Genomic DNA, 12,864 nt, shown 5'->3' with positions numbered 1-12,864 from the left:
GAGTTCTCTGTACAGCGCTGCGGAATCAGTGGCACTATATAAATAAATAGTGATGATGGTGATGACCTTTACTATCACTTAAATCTTTTCTCCATTGCCCCTCTGAATGGCAAACACTTGATCCGTTGGCACCTGCCTAATTGTTTGAATCGCATTAATCTTCAATTACAATGGGGGGAGGGGGGGTGTCTAATTAACTGACCAGATTCTGTCATTTCAGTGTGTCCTGCACAAACAATACTTTTCCCACATTTCTAGTTTTAATCCAGCACAAGGCAGACTTGTCACAATAAATAATAATATATGTTATAGTATTTGGATATTCTGTTCTTCCATTTAAAAGAAAAGAAAAGGCAGCTTCACACTGCTGGAAGGTGCGGACTAACAGGTTCAGACAGACTGTCATATCTGTGAATTGGATGCACACTGAACAATCCGATCCCGGCCACAGCACAAAATAAAATCAAAGAAGTAAGGGACTAAAAGAAAAAGATAAAACTGTACGGTGGAATATTTTTTTCTATTATGGGTATTAAATAACAAATGTGTATTGTGGAAGTAGGAATAACTGATACTGTAACATGTAGAGTCTTTAAGCATACCATACACGTTGGCATACAATGTTAAAATCTGAATAGGTTTAACTAAATTGTAAGGAAATCAAATAGTGTGGGTTGGTGACAAAAGATGACAGGAGATCAGATGTAGATATCTCTATCTATCGATACTATGATCGGGAATGGTAGAAAAGTGTAATCTAAAAGGGTCAATTTTACGTTTTTGGAGGTTTTTGCACTCAATTAGATTAAGTTAACAAATAACAGAAATCTAATAACTAATATACTAATAAAATAAGCATCACTGGCTTGCTGAAAGAGACAAAAGTATTATTGTATAAAGAATGAAATAAAAAATAACTTAATAATATGTATCCCTCGCAAATAGAAATAAACCAGAAAATAGCAAAAATAAAATAGGAAGATCACAGACATAGTGAGGATGATATATTTATATAAGTGGCAGACTGATACAAGCCAGGGGTAGAACACAACATTAATGGGCAACATAACAAGATATGGTGAGGACCCAGTGATGCTGGTCCACCCTCACGAGTCCCAGGCTCTCCTGAGCATGTGTGGAGGTTGGCACATGCGCATGAAGCCCCAAATAGTGGCACACAGGTAATGGCGGTTGGTCGACTAGGTTGACAAGAGGGACTTAAAGTAGGTTTGCGAGAAAGTATGTTGAAGTAAGAAGAGAAAATACATTTGGCCATGCAGTGAAGTTGCATGGCCAGGTCATAGCGCCACCTGGTGACACGCAGAGAGCCTCCATGTGTTTATGATGCTGTTACTGTGCACAAGTGAGCACTGGAAATGAGCATGTATGTCTACCTTATTCCACTTCCTTCTTCCCAACTCTATGGGACAAGGATTATTGTGAGAAACCAATAGGGAAAAATGTTAAGGATTATATAGGACATGGATTATTTATAATGAAAGTAATAAGGATTACAATGGATCTATAGGAAGGATTATAATTAATGCACTGGGGATGTATGACTGATTGTAATACTAGGTTATGAATGTGCTATATTGTTGTAATACTAGGATATTGCTGATATATGATGCAGGGTAAGGGATATGTATCTGAATACTGAGTAACGTGAGAATTGTAATGAAACCAATGATACACATGCACACACACATAAGGAAGGTACAAAGTAAGCAAATAATTCACAGTAATGGAAACTTGATAATGTATCATCAACTTTAAACAGTTTTATATTATATGTGTGACATTGTTATTGAATAATATACGTTACTGAGATCTGTGTGCAATCTTTCCTGGTATAAGTATCTTTGTCCCTGTGGTGTGTTATGCGGCTTTGCAGTACAAGACTAATGTTTAGGAAGGCTAAATAGAAAGATGCCTCTTAGACCATCTATATTATAGTCACGGGTGCCATTTATTCAACGTCATATAAAATGCAGAACTTGTAGTATACCCCAATAATTAGTAAGATATTAGCTATTAATTGTCATTAAGAATTTGCCTATTAGTTTTCCTACTTCAGTTGTGATGGATGGGGGAAGATGTCCATTGGGAATGACCAGTATGGAACAGATGCCTCCCTACCCCCTAACCCAGCCAGCCCCTGCACACAATAAAGACAGTGATCCTCTGCACTCTCCATGTACAAATTGGGGTGCAAGAGAAGCTGCCTGCCCGCATTGTATAAACGAAAAAACCATAGATACATTGTATTCACCAAATACACAATTAATTCTACTACTTTTCTATATTAAAAACAGGTATTATTTGCACATATCCACTTATATTTTATGCTGACCAACTCACACCAAGGTCTTCCCATTCTGGCCAGTCCTAATATGATCAAATGCTATGCTTTTTTATCTGGGTTAAAGTCTTACCTGCACACAGCTTTAAAGGCAAGTTTTTCCCAAGCACTAGCAGCCATGGACACCTGGAACTCACTTGACACAAGTTGGGATTAATTAATGTAAAGAACTAAAAATAATGGGATGCAAGAAAGTTGAAACTTACATTGTATAAACAAAAATTAAATTTAAATATATATATATATATATATATATATATATATACACATACATACACAGCGGCGCACCCAGGGTTGTTTCCTGTTGCCTGAAACCCCCCTCCCAGCCTGGGGCACTGTATGCTTGAGGTGGCTTGGCCCGTGTATATGATGGGGATAGGAAGAGTTGGAGAGCAGCCCAGCACTGTCTAAAATTATAGACATGCCCCCATGCATATTGGTTATGCCCATTGGCTGAATGGCATGGAAACCCTTCTCTAGAAATCCTGCCTTTGCCCCTTATATATAATATATATATAGTTATTCTTACCCCAGCCATACACCAATCCTTTAGCTCAGCTTGAGCTCCAATTGACACAATCAATGTCCAATTCTGGGAGCACAAAGTTGTCGAAGTGAAAATTTAGAAACAACGGTATGAAAAATGTAAGTGAATGTAATTTGATAGTTTTAGAATTAAAGCAGTAGGAGAAGTGACGGTATGGCAAACCTTAGTATAACAGCCCAATTCGACCTCTGGGAATACATGCACTGCAATACTGCTGCCTTGGCCAACTTTGGATCTAATTTTACTGTTTGCTTTAGCACAGGCTGGAAGAGGAAATCTGTCATCTCCTCTGCTTCTCCCTTAGCCTACTTGTCCAATTAGTGCAACCCCAGGAATTTCAGATTACATTTACATATAAATATCTGATGATGATGATGATTGCTTGCAGGAAACGGTGCTTAGAGGTCAAGAGGAGGCAACCTTGTGGCCAGCTCTGTAGGTGGGGCAGCATGGTGGCTAAGTGGTTAGCACTCTGCTTTACAGCACTGTGGTCATGAGTTCAAGAGTTCAATTCCCAACCATGTCCTTATCTGTGAGGAGTTTGTATGTTCTCCCTGTGTTTGTGTGGGTTTCCTCCGGGTGCTCCAGTTTCCTCCCACACTCCAAAAACATACTGGCAGGTTATTTGGCTGCTAACAAATTGACCCTAGTCCGTGTGTCTGTCTGTCTGTGTGTGTTAGGGAATTTAGACTGTAAGCCCCAATGGGGCAGGGAATGATGTGAGTGAGTTCTCTGTACAGCATTGTGGAATTAGTGGCACTATATAAATAAGGGTGATGATGATAGAAGTCTCATTTCTACTGTGGCAACAGTGGAGAAGATGAAGTTAGTTACTAGGGAGGGATTCCCCAGGGATATTTAAGTACCAGGTGGAATACTAATTTTTCATAGAATACCTCCAAAACACATGCAAAAGATAAAACAATATAATTTTACAGATTTTAATAAAACCAACATATTTAACATGTTAACAACCGTAAATAGATTATACATACTAAACAATAGGATCTAAATCTGACTCCTAAATTCAATTATTCCCGGTTATAATAATAATAATAATAATAATAATAATAACCTGGGAAATATCTTGTACTTTTGAAGATGATAGTATACACACACTGCCATCGTGTGGCGTGCTGCAGAACTACACGCCTTTATGAAGAAGCAGCGGTTCACCGACTATAATGACTACTAAAATTTGGTGGTAGTAGACTGGCGCTATAAAAGCCCTTGTATGCTGACAATTTCCCCGGATGAGATATGGTGTTTCGGGGACGGTTTTTAACATAGATTTCCTTGCTGCCACATTAAAAATGGCGCCCATAGGAGTTGAAGTTCCTCACACGCATGCGCAGAGACAGACGCCGCAGCAGTTCCGGAGTCTGTGTTGCTAAGATATAATAAACAGTGTGTGTCCTGGAGTGTTACCCTGAGAGTAGACCGGGCACTGTACAGGTAATGGATATTTTATTACATTCACCCCCACTTTATTATATATGCAGCTTATTGTTGGCTGTTAGGTGGTTTAAGGTAAGTGGTACACTGCATGGATGGAAGTATGCTGTGACTTATAGTTCCACACCCGCGTGAGAGCAACAGGTTGTTTTCGTTTTTGGTATAAAGCAATGGTATACATTTCAATTACTTATACACGCCAGCATCACATGAGGATGACATAATATAAAATAAGCTGCGTGTGTAATATTATATTAATATTAAACAGATTGTATTTTTACCCTTAAACATTTGAATAATATCAGATTATCATATTGCATGTAACCATATATCTGGGTATTGCTATGTAAGGAAAGTGCTATATAAAGGTGATTTTTTTTTTTTAGTTTGCATTTTTTTCTGCAGCTTAAAATTTCACCTTTAAATATTGAGGTTTTTTTTTTTTTAAGTTTGATATGCAGAGGAAAAAAAGGAAAAAATGCATGTGCTGTGTATCAGGTGATTGTCAGATACGTTTGATTTCAAGAGCTGCATTTTCCAGCAGTGTTTTACATGATGGCCTAAATTGCTGTCAGGAGTAGACATCTGATCGCTACAGGAAAATTGCTGGTGTGACATCAGATAGCTTTAAATTATTGGTTTGTAAATATCCTCCTGCAACTTTCACATTGTATTATCTTTCTTACTTCCTTCATTTAATGTGTTTGACATTCTTCATTTTCTGCATGTTTATCTGCACCTGTATCCTGTAACCCACCATAAGGATGTTCACAGCAACACAAAGTATTTCAGGAGTCACATGTGCTGATCTTGACAGAGCCAGTCACTTGTCACATTAGACAGGGAAGCACTCTGCCCATCTGTCCTGAAAACTCTCATAATAATAATGCCAAAATAGCAGACGTAACAACCAAGCAGCGGAGAGAATATTGGCCACAGTCTTATTTTTCATTTTCCAACATTAACCTTAAAGGGAGGCGAGTACTGGTCAAACAAGTGCCCCCATGGATAATGTGTCTGTCAAAAATATTACATGGGTCACATTCACTTATGCCCCTCCATCTGGTCATTTGATGCTCTTTCCCAGTGACAACCATAACCAGAGTGTAATTACCCATTCCATGCGAAGGGAGCCCACCAGGAAAGCCTTCCAGGGCAGATCCCGGAGCTACCCCCAAATCTATCTGAACTGTCCAACCTTTATCCAGGGACAACCAATAAGCCCCCCTCCCCTTAACTGCAACACAGGCTGTGACAAACATGATTACCTGATTATCACACCTCCATTATTTCCACTCTGTAATATATATATATATATATATATATATATATATATATATATATATATATATATATATATATATTATTCTTTTTATGTTGACATAATAAATCTTATTCCTCTTTTCTTTTTCTATTTTTAATAAAAATATAACAAAATAACAAACTATTGTACATTACAGACATATTGTGCAAATGAAACATTCTAACATTCACTTACCTGCTGACACTTGGGATGAGTGGGGTTACCTCTGCATGTGCTGGTGGAAAGAGGGAGAGGTGTGCGCGCCTTCTTGTTTTATATGTCCTGCAGCATCGGACACGGGTGGAACAATGCATCATTGGGCCAGATAGAAAAATTTAGATTGGGGTGCGGTGATGTGATTCTCGCCTCCAGGTCCCCCCACTCTGCTGTATCACCGAGAATTGCGTAATTTTGACAGGAATATGCCCTTTGCAGGATATTTGCCTGCTTTCCCGGGAGTCCGGGAGACCTACCCAAATTTCAGGAGTCTCCCAGACATTCCGGGAGAGTTGGCAAGTATGGGGTACCCAACAGTACAGAGTAGTGATATGAGGCCTCTGTCATACTGATGTAGGAAGATTGTGGTATTTCTATAGGGTTTAAAGCTACCATAAGCCCCCAGAGGGTCTTGGAATCATATTTTAATTAATAATAAAGTTTTCTTGCTAGATCTATTGTTGGTCTGGATATTTATTCCAGCTGTCCTATACCCAGGACAATTGGTCAAAATTTTCATGAGTCATAGTTACTGTCTAAATAGCACAATTATTAGTGCATAGGGTATTTCATGTATCAATTATTAAATCTTCAATTGTTTGATCTATTGTGATATTTCTACTGATGTTTCTCCCAGTGTCCATCCCTCTTCCTTAACATTGAAACCTAATCAACCTTGTCACATTAACAAATGGTTCTTTGGAACAGTGCAACTGAATTAAATGCTTTCTTGTATGTTAGGGCATTTTTTATTGGAAAATGCAGGACTTTTGTGAATAGTGTGGACTTTATAGCACCTTAGTTGCACTTTGTCTTAACACACACTTGTTACATACACATACACATACACACATACTAAATTCTATACATGTACCCTACACTTGGTATATGCTGCCTCTGTCAAGTGGTAATGGAATCAACAGAGTGTTCTCTTGCTAATTGTGAAATCAGGACAAAAAAATGTAATTACCATGTATTAAAAATGTTTGTTGTTTGTTTTTTGTGATTTGTTTTTTGTGCACACAGCAAATATAGATGTAGAGCCTTAATACAGCAACAATTTTTGTTAAAGGACTGTCATAAATAAAATGACACATATGGTATACTGTCCCTTAATCATTTTTCTAAGAATGTTATAATTGTAGCGTGCTTAAGTACATATTACTTTTTGAAAGCAGTACAGCCAAGCCCATGCTCCCAATACATTTTCACTTTATAAACTCCTATTTGTCACTTTCCTTACCTTGTTGCATACATTGACTTTTGCTTCATCTGTAAACCACAATGATTCTTACATGCTAAGATCGGCTGTGGAAAAAACTTTTTCCACAAGTTAATCTCCCGTTATTTTAGCATTAAACAAACTAATAACCACTTTCTGTCACTCTAGGGATCATGGAGATTGTGTACGTGTACACACGGAAACGCAGTGAGTTTGGACGACAATGCAACTTTTCAGACCGGCCAGCAGAACTACATGTAGACATACTGCCTGATCCCACACAGGCATTAAACTTTATAGAGAGGAACCCATGTGACACCGGCATCCAGTGTGCCAATGACATGTCTGAGCATGAGGTAACCGATGATGGCATGTGTGGGCTACTGTAATACAAAGGGTGTTTGGTTGGCTCAAAACTGATGTCTGTTTCTACATATGTTTGAAAATTCTAAATGATTGCCGCATCCAACGGTTGATGAAAACAAGTTTAATCCCACTGCTTGTGTATCCTTCATTTAAAAGTTATGGACAAATCTATAATCGTTTTTCATTTGCTTATTTAATTGAGTGTAGTTCATTATTGTAACCTGCATGTGTCGCTGTTGATACAATTTTACCTGTTTTGTGAAAGTTCTCTGTAGACAACAATAGCACCAGTGGCATTAAACATGCTAAGTTAAAGTACCTCACCAAGTGATGGAAAAGAAGGGGCTGTGCATTATAATAAAACAGTAAATATAATCAAAACGTACCTTTCTATTCTCAATTATATTTAGTCTTGTCCGTAACCACCCTGGTTGAAATTGCATTATTGTTTGTTATTATCCAAGAGGCTTGGCAGCAGTGGGGGTGTCTGGCCAAAGAGAGCATCACATTCTTATTGTTACTGCTGTTTATTTATAGGGAGCCACAAAGTTCCACTGCGCCATACATGGCGGTAGTACAAACACGGTAGACATAGGTAACATAAGCAAACAAAAGATCACAAAAATGTCCATAGCACAAGTAGAGCTGAAAAGCACAGGTAACAAATACAAGTAGTAATACAAGAAAGGTGACATAAATCAAGTTATATTGCAAAGGGCAATTACAAGGAAGGTAAGGGTACCTGATGGTGATAATGGAAGGAGGAAACAAGAGCTCTGCTCATGAGAGCTTACAATATAACGGGAGGGCTTAGAGTGGAATAACGCGGGGGTGTCACGTTGAAGGGAAGAAGGAGGGGAAGGGAGGGAGGAATTGGGCACCATGTGGGTGTGTTGCAGAGGCAACAGTCGTCTGTTAGGCTTTGGAGAACAGGCGAGTTTTGAGGGAGTGTTTGACGCATTGGAGGCTGGGGGAGAGTCTGACAGTGCGAGTGCATTTCAGAGATGGGGAGCAGTGCAGAAAACATCTTAGAGGCAAGAGAAATGGTAATCACATGACACTTGTATCCATTTGTGGTGCTAGCAGATAAAATAAAACCATGTTAGTGCAGTGAAAAAATAAACTCTCCAATTATAGCAATACAGCATATGTAATATTTTAGTAAATAGATAGAAATGCAGAACAACTGTTAAATTGTGACAGTTTGTCCATCCCTCTATTTGCAGAGGTGTAATGCCGGCCATACATTTTTAGAGGGTCCTGCGATGATGGTCCATCCTGTGGCCCCTATTCTGGTCTTCTGAGCGTTTGTGCCTTCGGTTCAAGAAGTGACCCAAACTGGGCAGCCCGGTGGCTTAGTGGTTAGCACTTCTGCCTCACAGCACTGGGGTCATGAGTTCAATTCCCGACCATGGCCTTATCTGTGTAGTGTTTGCATGTTCTCCCTGTGTTTGTGTGGGTTTCCTCTGGGTGCTCCGAATTCCTCCCACAATCCAAAAACATACTGGTAGGTTAATTGGCTGCTATCAAATTGACCCTAATCTTTCTGTGTGTGTTAGGGAATTTAGACTGTAAGCTCTATCGGTCAGGGACTGATGTGAGTGAGTTCTCTGAGCAGCGCTGTGGAATTAGTGGTGCTATATAAATAAATGATGATGATTGTGCATGCACAGAGGGCCGATGGCCCAGCATTGCTGCCCTCCCTGGATCACTGCACCCCCTGCAACAGTGCTAGTTCCTCCACTGATAACCATTTGTTTTATCTTGCACAGCTAAGTACATGTCCATAGTCTCTTGCTGTGTATTACTTGTTTAGTTGCTGTAGATAACCATAGTAAAAGAAGGAGCTCTTGCTGGAAACACAACAGTGTTATACAGACATCAGCCAGCAGGGGGAGTAATATTTAAGAGTTGTCTACACATTTTTTCAGGAACAAATCTCAGTGTCACAAATCACATTGCAGATGGGACATGCACAGTTTTCCCAATGATAAGGTTTCTAAAAATGTATTGGATGTGAGAGGACTAGCGTTTGTTAATAAGGGAAACTTTTAACATAGATTTAAAATGCAAACAGCAAAATTACTAATAAAATATAAAGACCATCGATCGCTGCCTGGATGTTATGTAAGTTTAAACAAACTTCTTCAGTAGTAATGCTTTATAACGTGACACTGTGCATAGATGGAAACAAGAAAATACGGATAGTGATATCTAAATAAATGACATGATTTGGAACAGTTGGCATTGAGAGATGTTCACATTCTAATGTTCTGTTCAGGGATTTTCATGATCATCTATATGGTGAGTGCATGGTTAATTATTTATTTATTCACTTAGACTAAATGAAGAACACTATATTCTCATTTCCTTTTTTTCCCTTTCACCTTTTCTAAACACACATGCAACCAATGGCTTTCAGCATTTATTAAAAGCTTCTCTACACTTAGGTAGGTAAGTGTAATATTATCAGTTCATTATACAAAATGTTTTTAATTATACATATAACATTATTTATTTATTTTTTTCTATATGGGTTTCTGCTACACCTGAAAACAACACTTGTTTATTAGTTCCTACCCTGTACGCACCTATACTACTCACACTGGTACACTCTATTCCCACTTACACTACTCCCATCCTCTCTAGCCATACTCGCTCCTCTTATCTCAGATCTGCCCTTTCACCAATACAATGTAAGCTCTCTCATGACCATGGCCCTCCCTACCTTTTGTTGTCATGTCTGCATTTATGATGTCTACCTTGTATGTCCCTGTTTTATGTATGTCCTGTTTTCCCCCAGTGTCCTGTGCTGCGGAGCACTGTGTCCCCTTATACATCAACAACAGTAATAAAAACAGCCAAGTTTCATGATTTTTCAGGACTGATTTTCACTGATTTAAGCTAAGTGTAAATAATTTATGTATTGAAATCAGGGTACATGCTGTATTTGTTTTCTCCTTTCTAAAAGTGTCCGCTAGCAAAGTTAGTTATTCTCCGTCCGGTATTTGGTGGTCTCTATGTGGTGCCTATGTTCCCGGAAGAGCATATTACACTACATCACTACTGTTTTCCATTTTGAGCAGCTGCCAGCCTTGCTTTATCAAATGCCAGGGGGACAAGATTACTGGAATGGTTTAATAGACGGGTATAAATTATGCAAAGGAGCTTCTAATAGATTGGCAAATGACAATTATCTTAAATACCAATTAATGATGTTAATAACTTAACCATATCCTTATCATTAAGTAGTAACTGCTAATTATCCTACACAGAATCTTGGCATTGGGTAAACATTGCATAGTGATATGCTTTCTATTTACAGTAGTTCAGAGACATGGGACTAATTACTGTTAAAGTTCCCTGGCTGAAGCACTCCTCTCCCCAATAACAGCCCTGGTGGACTTCCCCAACCAAGTTCCCTCTACAACCAAATTCTCACCTCTGCCCTTGACGCTACTGCCTCCAGTGATGCAAACCCCAACCATGGCACTCCAAACAAACCCGGTTCCTGTAGGAAATCTTTCTCGCTTCCTCCATTTCAAGTTCATTTTCTCCTATAGCTTTTCCCTCTCTCTCACCAAACAATCCTCCCTCAAGTGTCTCATCTACCAGCCTTACCTTCCTTTTCATTTACAAAGCTGATAACATTAGATGTAAACTCTCCTCCTGACTAATCCCACCTGCATACCCTACTTCATCCCCCATCCCTTTCCTCCCACCTCTATATGCGCCTTCTGTTCCCTCACAGGTGATGAAGTCCACTCTTTTCCTCCTCAACCTGCCTCCTTGATCCCATCCCCTCTCTCCTGATCCATTCCCTCTTCTGCACCTCGCCCGCCTCTTCTGTCTATCCCTCTCCACTGGCATTTTCGCCTGCCTCTCCAGTCACTCCCTCCTCTATCCTCTCCTCTTCCGCCCCCTCCACTACAGAAAAACTGCCCTAGTCAAATTCACTAGGGCATTCTTCTCTGCCAAGTCCATGGGCCACTTCTTTCTGATTATCCTACTGGACCTCTTTGCAACCTTTTACATAGTGGACCACCCTATCCTACTGCACCTCATTGGCCTTCACCACACTGTCCTCTGTTGGTTTACCTTCTACCTCTCCAACCACTGCTCCATCTACTTCTCCAGTTTCTCTTCCCCCCCCCCCCCCCTTCCCAAAGATGTCCCAAGGGCTCTGTACTCGGACACCTGCTCTTGTCCCTGTACACCTTCTCCTTTGGTGGACTCATCAGCACCTTCGTTCTCCAGTTTTATCTCTGCATGGACGACACTCAAATCTACCTCTGAGTTCTCCACCTCCCTTATCTCTAGAGTGTGCATCTTCTCCTGGATGTCCCATCGCTTTCTCAAACTCAACATGTTTAAAATTGAGCTTGTCGTCTTGACCACTCTCCACCTCTCCCTCACTGTAAACAATACCATTATCTCCTCTAGTTCGCTGGTTTAGCATCATCCTTGACGCCTCCCTCTCTTTCACCCCACCATATCCAATCCCTCGCCCAACCATTTTAATTCCATCTTCCCAACGTTAGCAGAATCAGAACCTTCATCTCCTTTGATGCTACCAAAACATTTTCTAATCAACTCTTGCCTTGATTATTGCAACCTTCTCCTGTCCAGCATCCTCATCACCCGTTTCTCTTCTTTTCAATCTATCCTCAACACTGCAGCAAAGTTGATCCCCACTCCAATTTTGCCTCCTCTCTCTGCCAAACCTACACTGGTTTCCCTACCCCTATAGAATTCAATTCAAACTCCCCACTTACAAAGCACTCAACTGTTACTCCCCTGCTTACAACTCCAATCTCATCTCCCTACATATTCCCTCTCACCCGTTTAATGATTGCCACCTCACCTCCTTTCTGGTAACCTCATCTCTCCATGAATTCTACCGTGCCACTCCCAAGCTTAGGAACACTCTCCCTCGTACTATCAGACTCTCCTGTGCCTGAAAATGTTCAAACTAACCCTTAAAACTAAAGCTTTCATTAAAGCTTACTAATCTAACGTCTAATCTTCTCCCCATCCCTCATCCACCTCTTCTCTTCATGTCACCCTCTCTTGTTTCAAGCTCACCCTCCTTTTAGACTGTAAGCTCTCCATTCTCCTGTGTCCCCCCCACTCCCCTCCATTTCTTATTAGGTCTTTCCTATTACATCATGTTATATTATGTCACGTCATATTATGTCATTTTATATTCATAATTTGTCATTTTACATTATGTCATGTTATACTTTGTAATGTTATGTCATGTCTTACTATTTTGTTTTCCCCATTCGACTGTAAAGCGCTGTGCCTCCATTTTTAGGGGTGTTCTTTGTTGTGTGTGGAGGGGTAAATGGCCCTTTCCTCTTCATTGGTCCAGTCATCAAAATGACTTATTC

General features: G+C 39.9%; 1 protein-coding gene across 1 annotated transcript in view; it reads left to right on the top strand.

Moving 5' to 3' along the window:
- Positions 1 to 4,265: 4,265 nt before the first annotated feature.
- The window catches only part of DNAI2 (dynein axonemal intermediate chain 2), a 33,368-nt gene continuing 24,769 nt past the window's right edge, over positions 4,266 to 12,864 (top strand). Inside the window, exons 1-2 of the mRNA XM_075216833.1 lie at positions 4,266 to 4,364; positions 7,274 to 7,461. Of these exons, the coding sequence (XP_075072934.1) occupies positions 7,279 to 7,461 (183 nt within the window). The 5' untranslated portion in view covers positions 4,266 to 4,364; positions 7,274 to 7,278. The remainder of the gene's footprint in view (positions 4,365 to 7,273; positions 7,462 to 12,864) is intronic.

The sequence above is a fragment of the Mixophyes fleayi genome, chromosome 6 (assembly GCF_038048845.1).
Source record: "Mixophyes fleayi isolate aMixFle1 chromosome 6, aMixFle1.hap1, whole genome shotgun sequence".
Classification (NCBI taxonomy): domain Eukaryota; kingdom Metazoa; phylum Chordata; class Amphibia; order Anura; family Limnodynastidae; genus Mixophyes; species Mixophyes fleayi.
Note: the sequence above shows the minus strand (reverse complement) of the source record. Positions and strands in the feature narration are given on the sequence as shown.